The sequence below is a fragment of the Myxocyprinus asiaticus genome, chromosome 2 (genome assembly GCF_019703515.2).
Source record: "Myxocyprinus asiaticus isolate MX2 ecotype Aquarium Trade chromosome 2, UBuf_Myxa_2, whole genome shotgun sequence".
Taxonomy (NCBI): Eukaryota; Metazoa; Chordata; class Actinopteri; order Cypriniformes; family Catostomidae; genus Myxocyprinus; species Myxocyprinus asiaticus.
The window spans coordinates 20,338,133-20,351,537 of NC_059345.1; the positions used below are offsets into that span (position 1 = coordinate 20,338,133).

Consider the following 13,405-nt stretch of genomic DNA (forward strand, 5'->3'; position numbering starts at 1 on the left):
TGAGAGCCAAGATCTGTTTTCCGGCATACAAAAGATCTTACTACCTTTTACTTGGTGTACTCTGGCAAAAATATGTAGTATGCATTATATATATATATATATATATATATATATATAAATCATTTCATTCAGACTTGCATTTGCCAGTAAGAGTTTCACTTATTTTAATACATTTTGCAACATTACAGGTGCACAGAAACTTAGCATAACAAGTTACAAGTAATATAAAAAGATCAATGCCAGCCAGCCAGGCTTGCATTTAGAGATAAATTAATGAGCAATAATGTAACATCAAGTAAAATGAGAACATTTTTCCAATATAGAGCATTCCTTAGTGCTAACTGGAATAATACTGCACTAAAGTAGAGTGTAGGTTATCAATTAGATCATGTTTAAACAAGAAATACTTTTAAGCACCGTGAGAATAATAAATCACATATTCAGTGTCCTCAATATTTACAGTGCAATTTTGCGGGGTTTTCTTTTCTTGGATCTTTGCCAATTCAAATTGTTCACTATTCATACTCAACTGTGCACGCTTGTAATATCAATCCACGCACACTGTATGTTTTATATGAGGCTGTGTGTGTGCTAGGGTTGCAGCGGTATACCGGTTTCACGGTATACCACGGTATGAAAACTGACGGTTTTCATACCATGTACATTTGCTTATCTACGGTATTGAGAAAACAAATGGAACCGGACGGAGGATCTCATCTGCATGTGCACATCTCCTTTCCCCTCGACTGGCTGTCAGACTCGTCAACTTGCGCCACAGACACACACATGCAGCGGAGAAAATGTCAGAGAGAAGCGAGGCAAGGGGGTTTGACATAAGTGAGTGTGTGTGGGAGTTAAAGCAGTGTTTCTCAACTGGTGGGTCGCAGGTCTATTCGGACTGGGTCGCGGACAGCAGGGAAAGAACAATGCCATGGTTCTCCCGTTGAAGATATTTCGGCAGCCGCCCAAGTGATAGCCTATTTAGGACTGCCGAGGCAGATTTAATAATAATCTCGCAATCAGCTAAAGGCTTCTAATCTGCACTTTCGCACGAGTGTAACAGAACCAACTCACGATCATGATCTACTCTTCTCTCTGGTGTGCGTGTGCAACAACCGGGCTGCCCTTGATATTGCGGAGCGCAGACCTCAAAACTGATGTGACCAATTTCAATTCTAGTGAGACTTTTCTTGTTTAAAGCGTTACGGAGGAAGTCAAGTCGAACCTCTCAAACAGTAGGCAGCCCTGACATGGCAAACAGCACTGAGGAGGAAAAGAGCAACACTGTACTATGCGCCAATTATGATTTTATTTTTTATTATACAACATCACCTTTACTAAATTGTTTCACGATTTTACATGAGTAAAAGTAACTGTTATATTTTGACAAAAAGTTATAGTTTCATATGAAATAATCTAAAGGTAGAATCTATTAGACCTCATTTTATATCAACAGTGGCAGTTGTAGTTAAAGTTTCAAAATGTGTTTCAGCTAGTACTTATTTCTTCATAAATACTATAATTTGTTATTATTATTATTACTATTATTTAAGACTAGCTACACTGACCTAACCATGGTAATGAGGAGCCTTTCCTCCTGTGTAATATGTATGTTCTGTTTGAATTATGTTTGAAATTAGGAAACAAATGGGATAATAATGGGCTCATAAGTAAATATACTCTTCAATTTTTAAAAGGGGGGAGAGAAAACTTCCTGTCGCTTTTGTTGTTGACGTCAACAACAAAAATAATGTCACTTGATGCATGTCCTTGTACTTGAAAACCATGAACAAATCTATGCAACATAAAAGGAAATGCGATCCAGGATACATTAAATACAGGTTACGTTTTTACTATGGTATGTCGCCACTTGATTTTCAATGTAAAATCTGGGTCCTGAAGCAAAACCAGTTGAGAACCAATGAGTTAAAGGTACAGACAGGAGCAGTCTGGCTGCGCTGTCGCGCACCTACAGTATATGTTAATAATCATAGGACATTACTTTAAAAGTTCACACAGCTGATGTTATTTTTCATTTAGTAGTTAATTTAACATGCTATGCTAACATGCTTTAGTTATATAACATGTTATAGTTACATGCTTTTTTTATCATGTTTATAATTCAGTTTATTATTATTATTCTGTTAGCTTTCTTATTTATTCTATTTATTTTATTTATTTTCAAAAGGGAGACTTTTTTTTACACATACGTCCATTGAAAAAAAATGGTTTCAAGTTTCAATTATAATAAAGCATTTGTTCAGCCCAAAAAAAAAAACAAAACTTTAAGGTCATTGTAACTGATAATAATAATTGTGTAATACCGTATACCGTGAAACCGTGATATTTTCGTACTATGAAAATCTCATACCATTGCAAACCTAGTGTGTGCATGTAATAAGCTCTGTTCAGCCCATCCGGTAAGTGTCTGTGGGGCAGCCGGGCAGGCGGAAGCTGTCAGGCACTGGGCTGTCTAATTTACAGATGATCTTATAGATGGCCTTCTTCCAGCAGGGATCAGTATCTCGACCGCTCTCTATGGCGGAGAAAAACTCCCTCAGGGCTACCTCAGCTACCTCCACAAACCTCTCTGGAACCTAGAGAGAGGATGTAAAGGTTATACACACAAACACAGTTATATGCAGCACCCATTCCTTCAAATACATGTACTCACATACACTGACCTGGTAATCATTGCTTTTGTTGTAGTGCATGTTAAGAATGCGGTAAAGTTCGGTGTCCCTGCCCAGGCGCAGTGCTCTTTCCCTGGCAGATGTAAGCCCCTCTCTGGCTGCCTGGCGGGCAAAGCGTTCCATCTGGATATAAAAGAACTCCCGGAAGTTACTGAACCACTTAATCAGCTGTGAAGTGACACAACGATTGAACTGTGTAGAAAGAAAATAACAGCCAAATTAATTCTAGAATCATTTCAAAAGATACTGTATATAATGAATGTAGGTCAACTTGATACCTTTTGGCAAAATGTTTTGGAGACTTTGAATTGAGTTACATAAAACTAGATGCATTCATTCAATATTCATTCATTACAAATGTAACCATTATAACCATGCCACACTGATGTATGTAGGTCAGTGTAAATTAATTTATTAAATCATTAGCTCACATAATCTGTTTTATACACATGAAGTTGTAGTTATACCCACACATTAAATACTATTTCATTCAGGATAGTAAGATTAATCTTGTGACCATGCAAATGAGACATCACCTTGACATCAGGGAAGTATGTCTTGAGTGTGCTAGAGCTGGGGTAGCGTGCGTAGAAGAACATGAGTTTGGCTTTTTTCAGGTGGCAAGGAGAAAGACCTTCCTGAGAGTTTAGACTGTTAAGGAACTTGTGTTTAGATACCACATAAATGTGCACATGCACACATACACAAACACACACACACTCAGTGTAGAGAAATAGGACTCATTTGTAAAGCTGAAGCCAACCCGGTCTCATGACAAGTCATAATAATAGTACAAGATGGCAAAATCGTAAGAAACCGAACACTTGGCTTGTACAAACACCAACAACTTTTACTCACATTGAGAAAAATAAATGGTTCCCCCCATCCCAAATATAAATTTTAAACCCTTACACAAAAACTAAAAGCTAATCATGATTTTAATATGAAAATCACTGTTGTGTACTATAAAAGAATTAGAAACATCAGGGTTTTGAATAAGCGTTCTTACAATTTTAACAAAGTTTAAAGGAATATTTAATACAAGTTAAGCTCAATCGATAGCATTTGTGGCATAATGTTGATTACCACAAAAATAGATTTAAGAAAAGTACTAATCTGTGGAGGCAGTTCGAATGATATCCTACGATTTCGCCAGCTCGTACGAATTATTACGAGTTGTCATTTTTTAAGCATTTATCCTCTCCTGCCCACTAGAAGATACATTTTACTTACATATTTATAGAAGTCAGATTCTGTTTTTAAAAGGATATTGACCCAGCAGCAAGATATAGTGCTGCATCTCCTCCGTCCACCAATCCTGCTCCCCCTCCCCTCATCCCTCCTTCCCTCAATCTATCCATCTGAGATGGGTCTAACTGGCCCAGCAGAGGGAGGGGCGGGAACGCAGAGTTGTGTGAATGGAACTCCATGAAAGGTTCGGACAGGCAGTCCTTATGAAGTGGCAAACTAGAGAGTGAGCGGGCAAAGAGATTCTGCATGGTGTAGTGGAGAAGGGGCAAGGGCACAGGGTTATCTGGGGAATAGGAGGGCAGGAAGTGGTCTTTCCTCCTAGGGGGTAAAAGCACTGAGAGAGGGGGCTGGGGTAAAGGAGCAAGGCTGGGATTGGCTTGAGGGATGAGGAGGTCCTTGTGTCCACTCTGAGCAATAAGGGCCCTCTTTTCTTGAGAACTCTTAGTGATGAGTGGTAAAGCTTCCACCTGTTCTACCACATGAGCGACTTTGTCAGGTTTCGGCCCACTGTTTGAGTTGAGATCCAGTGCCATACTGGTTTCTTGGGCCACAGTGGTAGATGCGACCGAGGAGGGGTCTGTTTCAGCATAGAGCCGAACAACCTTGTCAATAACCTGAGCCACAACACTTGCCAGCTCCTGCTTCAGAGCTTGAGCAAACTTCTGCCCTCCTTCTGTGCTTTCCCACTCACCCCTGATCAGACTGCAACCCAGCCACACCTGATCACCATTTAACTCCAGGTCCACGGATGTCTCTGGGAATATTCCAGCATTCCCATTCTGGTTGCTTTCATTGTTTTTCTTAGATGAACAGCGTGGGGGAGAAGATCCACTGCTAATGAGAGGATCATCACCATCGGAAAACATCTCTGCAACCTCATCAAGATTTATTGCTCTATTCTCTTGTTCTTCCTCACATCTGTTCTCGTCATCAATCTCCCCTCCATACACTCTCCATACTTTACGTTGAAGCTCTAGAAGTTTCCCTTTGGTCTCCTCTAGCTGAAGCTTCAGTTCTTGCCGTTGTCGCTTCCTCCCTTCCCTGCTTTCCCTCCTGTTTCCCTGTTTCCCTCCTTTCCTCTCCTTCATTCTACCCGAGGCTCTACTCTTCCTCCCTCTCTTGCTTTCCCTACCAATCTCTTCTTGACTCCTATCTGCTGAGTCCATCCTGAGTCTCTTTACTTCTTCAAAATCATGGCTCCAGTCTTCAAGTTCAGGTGCTGAACCTTGTCCCTTGTCTCCAGGACAGCGTTGTGATGATGGGTTACCCCCAGCCGTAAAGTCCCTCTTCCCAAACACATCCTCTTCACTTACATCATCATCCACTAACAGCCCAGGAAACAAGGCCTGATGCTGGCGGAAATTACCCCACCCATGGGAGGCACTGTTGGGGTGCATGAGAGGGGAGAAGAGGGGGTGGGAGGACAGGCTGCCAGATGAAAAACGGTGGCTCGTGGGGTTGGAATCTGTCAGACTGCGATACAGTTCAAAGGGACACATCTGGGCTGGCTGCTGATGAAATCGATCCGAAGGGGAATCCATAGCCGTCTTCCTTTCTGATCTGGATTCAGGATCTTTAAAAAGACCACAATTTCAATTTTCAATCTGCCTTGATGCGAATATATCGAATACAAATGTAGACAGTAAGTTATTTGGATCAGTTTAAAAATCTTTCATAATCCCTTTTGTTATCTTCATCATCATCGGCTCTTTTTTTCCTCTGTGCATGTGTGTGTTATCTGTCCACTGACAGCTGTACCCTCTGTTTGTTCAGACTGTTGACTCTATTTCTCTCATCCCTTTCTGTCTCTCCCTTTCCCACACACATACTCAGCACAACTCAAAAACATGGATGTGAGACAATAAATATTTAAATGCGATTACTACAGTCCCAAAGCTTTAAGTCTGCATTTTTACCTTGTAATACTTAATAGAATTTGAGATAGACAGATAGATAGATAGATAGATAGACAGACAGATAGATAGATAGATAGATAGATAGATAGATAGATAGATAGATAGATAGACAGATCTTAATTTTTTAAAAACCTTTCAGTACAACAAAATAGAACATCATACAATTTGTGATTACAGATATATGGATGGATGGATAAGCTTTAGAAAAAAGAAAAACATAACTCATTTATCCTAAAATCAGTGAAATAGACATTTCTGTTCTAAACTGATGCTTTTGCCATTCCCACATTGGCTAAAATACCACAGATGTCATCAGATTACTGCTCGAATATAAAGCCGTTTAACTGCCATGGAAATACATGTACCAGATGGAAGGACATCGTCCTCACTGCTCAATTATTAACATTAATTTTTGTTAATTACTGACCCACTAACCAAGTCGCGATAAATGTCGCGGAGTCTGACATCAAAGTTTTCCTCTCGTTGTAAAGCCCGATTTCGCTCCAGCTCGACCGCATCGAAATACCGGTGCACAGCTGAATGCACGAGCGCACATTTGTAAACTCTCAGCGCGCGTGTCGCAGATCTACTAATAGATAAACAGATGAGGCGTATCTGACAAGGGCAAACAGATGACCCAAAATGGGGGGGAAGGGGGAAAGGAGTAAAAAGATCTAAAAAAACAAACAAACTTACAAATTCGTCAGTTAGAAAGCGTCTCACTTTCCAGGCGTATTATATTTATTTCTTGCCGAGGTGTCCGCTGACTGAACGGTGGCCGCTGGTCACCGGGAGCATCAGCGTTTAAAGCGCCACCGAGTTTCCTGTTATTACTGTCTCTATCGCGTAGTGATCACCCAGTACGCGTCAAGGCGCGAGGGAGGGATGTCCGCTGGCCCCGTCTCTATCCCTCTCCCTTTTTCTCTTTATCACTCTCTCTCTCTCTTTCAAAACACACACACACACACACACACACACACACACACACACACACACACACACACACACACACACACACACACAGAGTCAGTCCTTTCTGTCTTTCACTCTCTCTACGTGGGGCAACCATCCGGTCAGGAGCCTCCACCAATCGTAAAAGACTTGATTTACTCAAATACTCAGATGTGGCCCACATAGGCTACGTATATACGAGTAGACCGAGTACAGTTGGAACAGTGTGAATATTTCGCTTCTAATGCAAGTTTGAACTTTAATTTTCAGTGTACATATTCACATTAGTATCCTCTCTCTCATCCACACTGATGAGAAAATATAAGACAATATTGTATGTGTGTGATTTCATTGTGAATAAATCATTATTTCAGAATGACCATGAAAGGAAATTTTGCTTGCTGTAATTATTGATAAGTGTTCCTTAAAATAATGTATTTTGGGACATCCTAGGATGTAAGGTCACAGAGAAAATCAGGCAAACATGCAAGTTGATCAGCGGAGCACAGATGTACAGTAACACTGCACTGTAAAAAAATGTCTAATTTTAATGCTAAAATACTGTAAAAATGCTACAGAAAAAAAACGTTAATTAACGAGTATTAACTGTAAAATCTACTGTTCATTTTTTATATATATATTTTAGAAGACTACAGTAGTTTTTACAATAAAATGTTGTAAAAATAAAAAAATTTAGATGTAAAAAGTATGATTTTCCTGTATAATTAATGGTAAAAAAAAATTACATTATGTTTAACAAGAGAGTGCATGTACTTTTTTACAGTAAATTATTGTTAAAAACAATAATCAGGCATTTTTTTTTACAGTGCCAGCGTGGTCATGTAAATTACAACAGTTTTAAACTGTATAATTTACAGGTTGTTCTGTAAAGTTGTTTACATTTTTACTGTATTTTTTACCTAATTATTCTGGCAACCACAGCTGCCAGTTTAATTTTATTTATTTTTTTGGTAAAAACAACAGGACTTTTTTTTAGAGTGTGTTACAACTGTACCCGCTACATAAGAAACATGGTTGCCAGTGATCCTTTTAAAGTTTTGTTAGCTTTTATTCAGTCAGAAAGCTTAGTTAATTAATTTGTTTTGCTTATCTAAGATACTGTAGATAGATTTAGTCCAAATATATGATTGTAAATGAGTATTTCTGTGGTTCATTCATGTGTGTGCATGTCACAGCATGCCTCGTATCAGAGTATTTCCAGCTGATGTGTTAGAAGTAATACCTATGCAAGCATTAGAAATATTTGAAAACAAACACAGAGTTTAAAATGTGTCAGTATATTTCACTTAAATTAGGCATAATGCCTTATTTAGCACATTACAAATGAGTGTTACAACTGTCCCGGGGTAGTGCTACAACTGTACCTGGTATGGGGACAGTTGTAACAAAAGCACTCCTTGTCTTTAAACACTAATTGTAGAAAATAGGAACAATGTATGCAGGTTTTTAGCATTTATTTTATTAGTAGACAAATAAAGGTATCTTATGTGAAAAAATTGCTTGTTTATTCTGCTCTGTTTTTGTGCAGTACTATACTCAACTGTACCTTTATGATAAAATTACCAAAATTTAGCTTGGTGACCGTAGTTTCCGCCAAAGTACAGTTGTTACTACAGTTATAGTGTAGTTATTACAATATTACTACATATATGATAATTTATTATATATTATACATGTAATAGTTACAGTCATGAATAATACCAAGTTCCTTATAGAGCTTTTAGAATGTTGGCAACAGTCTCCTTGGCATCTCGTGGTAACACGCTGCTCAGACTGTCAATTAACTGAGGAGGCCTGACTTCCACAATCAACTTAGTCTTTCACTGCAGAAAAAAAAAATACATATTTCTCTTTTAATATATAAAAAAAAAAAAAAAAAACTACTAGAAAATGTTATACCTAAGATAATGATCAAACCTGGTCTGAGAGTTGTCCATTAACATAGACAAGTTTGAGGGGAGTAGCGTGGCGCCATGCGAGGGTCGGACGTGTGAACAGGGACATTTATCTGCGACGTGCTCACCTTGAATTATGATCACTGTACATTAAATATAGAACATAACACACATTCACTGAATCAACATTAATGAATATTTAATAGACATATTTATTGAAAACAATTGAATGAATAGTGCAGGATCAATGGAACAACCATTAAAAGCCTGTTCTAAACGGAAATCACCAAGTAAAATTTACTTAACATTAAAACAGTCAGGACATTGTTGAAAATAATTAACAGGTAGACTAAGCCAAATCTATGAGAGAGAAAAACATGCGCTGAAAAGTTACGCGTATTTCACGACGTGCAGTCGTGCATTAGCCCTTGATCTAATATGACAGCTGTTCGGTAAAGAACGTTAACCAATAACAGTTACGATGTAAATAAAAAAAAAAATACATAAATAAAAAATAGGCCTGTGATGTAGCCTGCAATAAACCTAATATATTCTAAACATGACGTGCACACAGAATAAAAGATAGTTTAACCCGTTAAGCAGTCGAGCACCTCGTTGAAAAATAGCCTTCTTAATAAGTAGATTAAAAAAAATGGCATACCTAGTCTAAAACAGTTATTTTCTAAGCTACTTACTCAAAAGCATACATTTTTTGATGAGTAAAATTAACAACACATCGACATGGTCCGGTGAAAGACGGGACTTGACTCAGATATCCTTGAAAAAGCCCGCTCAGCGGAAAATATCATCCAAGCATGCACAGATGTAAAGAAGACTCAAATGTGAAAACATCCTTAGGGACTTTCAAACATTTGGAAAGCCGATTCCCGCACCACCGAAGTGATTTCATAACTACTTTGCTGAGTTTGCTTGTCTAGCGAGAGGACATTTTCCAGCGCGCGCCGCGAGAGGGAAGAAGCACACGTAGCCTGAGGTGAAATTAAACTCTGTATCTGCTCCAGATATCCTCTTTTTTTAAAATAATATTTGTATGATTAGTTCTATTTAAAATAAGTAACATTAATATAACAGTAATTTAAGTGCAGCCTCTGTAAAAAATATAAAGGCAAACATAAATGTGTAAAAATTATTATCAGTTTAATGGGGGGAAATATTAACCGACTAATTCCAGTGTCCACTAGCAGCATCAGAACCGTTTAGTCAACTAGTCTCGCACATCCCTACTTCTGATAACATCAGGCATCTCATCAATATCATGTGGTAAGTGGCGAATGATCAGACTCTGGTCGCTACCATCTCACTTGACGCTGAAAAGTCATTTGATATGGTAGAATGGGATTATCTTTTTAAGATTTTGGAAATATACGGGTTCGGGAATACTTTTATTGGATGGATTAAGTTACTTTATAGACAACCGGTAGCGGCGGTACAACCAAATGGATTAATTTCAGATTATTTTACTCTGGACAGGGGCTCCTGGCAGGGTTGCGCTCTTTCCCCATTATTGTTCTGTCTTGCCCTGGAACCATTAGCAGCCACGATAAGAAAGGAAGATGATTTTCCAAGGGTGTTGGCATGAGGTATGGCGCATGAGCTTTTACTTAAGCAGATGATATTTAATTATTCGTCTCCGACCCTACTAGATCTATGCCTTGCCTCCACAGAATTATTCATTCCTTTTCTAAATTCTCAGGATACAGAGTAAATTGGTCTAAATCAGAAGCTTTGGCACTGACAGCGTACTGTCCAGTAATGGCTTTTCAGCCGGGTGCTTTCCAGTGGCCCAAACAGGGCATTAAGTATTTGGGCATTTTATTCCCAGCAAATTTGTGTGATTTAGTACGAGTTAATTTTGACCCCTTAATAAAAAGGTTTTCGAGTGATGTGGGCAGGTGGGCTTCATTACATTTACCTACGATTGGGAAGGTTAATGTTATTAAAATGAACTGTTTTCCAAAATTCAACTACCTGCTACAGTCTCTCCCTGTAGATGTCCCCCTCTCTTATTTCAAGCATTTTGATATTATAGCAAAGTCCTTCATTTAGAATGGTAAGCATCCCAGATTACATTTCAATAAATTACATAGGCTGGTTGACAAAGGTGGGCTAGGCCTACCCAAGATTTTGTTTTATTATTATGCATTCGGTCTCAGACATTTGACTCATTGGTCACTTCTACCTGAGAGAGCCCCTCCCTGGTTTTGTATTGAACAGGAAGTTCTTGATCCTATTTTGCCATTGCAAAGCCTTTCTATTAAACTAACCGGAGTAGTTAAGTCACACCCCGTTATCTCGCATTTGCACTCGGTATGGACAAAAGTGTCCAGAGTGTTTAATTCTTACATTTATTTAAATGTTGCCCCGAGCATATGGCTGAACCCAAAGTTACGTATTAATAAGTCCCCTTTCTGCTAGTCAGAGTGGATTGTGAGGGAGGTTAAGAAGCTCGGAGACCTATATGAGATTGGAGTGTTGATATCTTTTGATGGTTCAACATTTCAGGATTCCCAGATCTCAGTTTTTTAGGTATTTACAGCTGCGCCACCTGCTCTGTACTATTTTTGGGAGTAGCATACACCAACCTAAAGTGGCAGATACTCTAGAATTGGTGATTACTGCTTATGGAAAAGGTCATGAGGCATCAGTGTATGACTCCCTGCTAATTCAGAGTCTGGAGATGGAGCTTCAACTTCTCTCAAGAGATTATGGAAGAAAGATTTAAACTTGGTATTGGAGGAGGGAGTGTGGGCTAGGATTCTATAAAACGTCAAGTCTACATCTAGAGATTCAAGTGTGGGTCTGATGCAATTTAAGATTTTGCATCGATTCTATTGGACTCCCTCTAGACTGTATAGGCTTGGTTTTAAAGACACACCCACCTGCTGGCGATGCCAATCAGAAGACGGGGACATAGCCCATGTTTTTTGGGGATGTGTTAAGATCCAAGAATTTTGGTTGAGGGTTCAGAGATTTATGTGTGACATATTGGACACTCAATTTTCATTTTGCCCCAGACTCTGCATCTTAGGTGATGGGGCGGTCATTCATTTTGGGGATAGTCACTTAGCCGGAGTTGGGTCTTAGCCGGAGTTATTGTTGGCAGGCAAATTATCCTTAGGGGGTGGAAGACGGCTGGGGCACCCTTGTTTCGGGAGTGGGACAGGGAGATGGGCAGGGTGGCAGCATTTGGGGAGGTGATTTTTAGAAGATTGGGAAAATGGGATTTGTTTGATAGGAAGTGGGGTGGATTTTTGGCTTTTTTGGAGGGTTCTCGGGGAGGGGCAGTGGAGAGGGATTTTTAGTTTGATGTGTATGTGCATTCTTGTTTTTTGAAAGTATATATTTTTTATTTTCATGTTCTAATTGTAAGTGACCACTGTAGTGCATGTTTGTGTCGGGTGGGGGGGTGGAGGGGTTTTATGTTGTGTTTGTCTGTCTGGTGGATGGAATCAATAAAAACTGTTAATAACAACAAGTTCCTTATAGAAACCAGCTTGTATTGTTATAGGTCCAAAAATTACTGCAGAGACTATGGTATTTTGGCAGGAACCTTGGTTACCATGATAACTTTTTTGTAAGGGAGTCTGCAGTCTAACATAATGTATAATAATTATGACATGCATCCGTAAATAGCCAACTGTATTTACTGTTTGTATTTATTGCTTAATGTGTCTAGTAGGCACAGTGTTAGTATTCGTGTAAGACTTGTTGTTCTGAACAGTGGCTACAAAAGTCTCTGTATTTTGTTTCCATGCAGGAGAGATCTTCCGAAATCTTCTTTGATTGGGTACTGATTTTTTTCATCTAGAATAACTTATTTTCTCTGAGAGATTTTATACATAAACACCCCACTAACACATGCCCAAAGAGACTGTATGCCAAGTTTAGCATGATAACACAGAAACAGAGCGCCTCCTCCAGCACGCAAATGTGTGAAAGCTGATTAACTGTCCCTCCACTCCTCTTCATAGCACCCATTCTCTCTCTTTCATTGTTTTCATCACTCTTTCTTTCCCCCACTTCACAGAAATACCCCTCAACCAACCAAACTGTTCACAATAACCAGTGGCTACTGTTGTTATGGAAACAAAAAAATTTGACACAAAGTCTTATTAATGTGCTCATGACTAGAGTGATCCAAGTAAACAAATGTAATTGAAATGTATTTTTAAAAATACTCGACTAAATATTGGATAGATACAGACAGGACATTAACACAGCTTGTGTACTTTGACAAGTGGTGTTTTCGCTAATGGATTCCTGTCTCTCTCCTTTATAAATCAGTTTAATAAACAAAACAAGTGTGCAATGCAGGTGTTAAATTCCTTGATAAATTCCTTTTTCGATAATAAAATCCATCTGCACTGCAAACATAGACAGACCTTTCGTAAGGTCAGGCCGGAAGGCTTTTAAACTCCATTAACAACTGACACCAAATCCTTTGAACTGAAGCCAAATGACTAACAGCAAAAATATTAAAATGCATGAGTAATTCTAACAAAGAGCTATGAAAAACACCAAAGGGTTGCAGCCTTTTGCAAGCAGTGTTTTAAAAATGCCACATGAATGTCGATCCTTTCAAATGGTGGGAGACATATCAAAATGTCTCATTTGAATGAGTCACAATCAAACATATTGTAATATGAGCCCATAATAT

General features: G+C 38.9%; 1 protein-coding gene across 3 annotated transcripts; it reads right to left on the reverse strand.

The window, feature by feature from the left end:
* Nucleotides 1-148: 148 nt before the first annotated feature.
* On the reverse strand, nucleotides 149-6,777 carry LOC127455944 (prospero homeobox protein 1-like). Of its 3 annotated transcripts, none has more exons than XM_051724159.1 (5): nucleotides 6,557-6,777; nucleotides 3,965-5,517; nucleotides 3,230-3,337; nucleotides 2,685-2,816; nucleotides 149-2,597 (listed from the first exon to the last, which is right to left on the reverse strand). In XM_051724159.1, the coding sequence occupies exons 2-5, from the start codon at nucleotides 5,483-5,485 to the stop codon at nucleotides 2,409-2,411; spliced, it is 1,950 nt and encodes a 649-aa protein (XP_051580119.1). In that variant the 5' UTR covers nucleotides 5,486-5,517; nucleotides 6,557-6,777; the 3' UTR covers nucleotides 149-2,408. The 3 variants fall into 3 exon arrangements, with proteins under 3 accessions (XP_051580119.1, XP_051580102.1, XP_051580110.1); XM_051724142.1 differs by having other exon boundaries at nucleotides 2,685-2,885; XM_051724150.1 differs by lacking the exon at nucleotides 6,557-6,777 and adding an exon at nucleotides 6,296-6,424 and having other exon boundaries at nucleotides 2,685-2,885.
* Between the last annotated feature and the right edge of the window lie 6,628 nt (nucleotides 6,778-13,405).

Coding starts and splice junctions, on each gene's coding strand:
- LOC127455944 (XM_051724142.1), bottom strand. CDS start 5,485: ATGGATTCCCCTTCGGATCGATTTCATCAGCAGCCAGCCCAGATGTGT. Junction 3,338..3,964: donor TATATCTTGCTGCTGGGTCA/ATATCCTTTTAA, acceptor AACAGTCTAAAC/TCTCAGGAAGGTCTTTCTCC. Junction 2,598..2,684: donor ACAAAAGCAATGATTACCAG/GTCAGTGTATGT, acceptor TCCTCTCTCTAG/GTTCCAGAGAGGTTTGTGGA.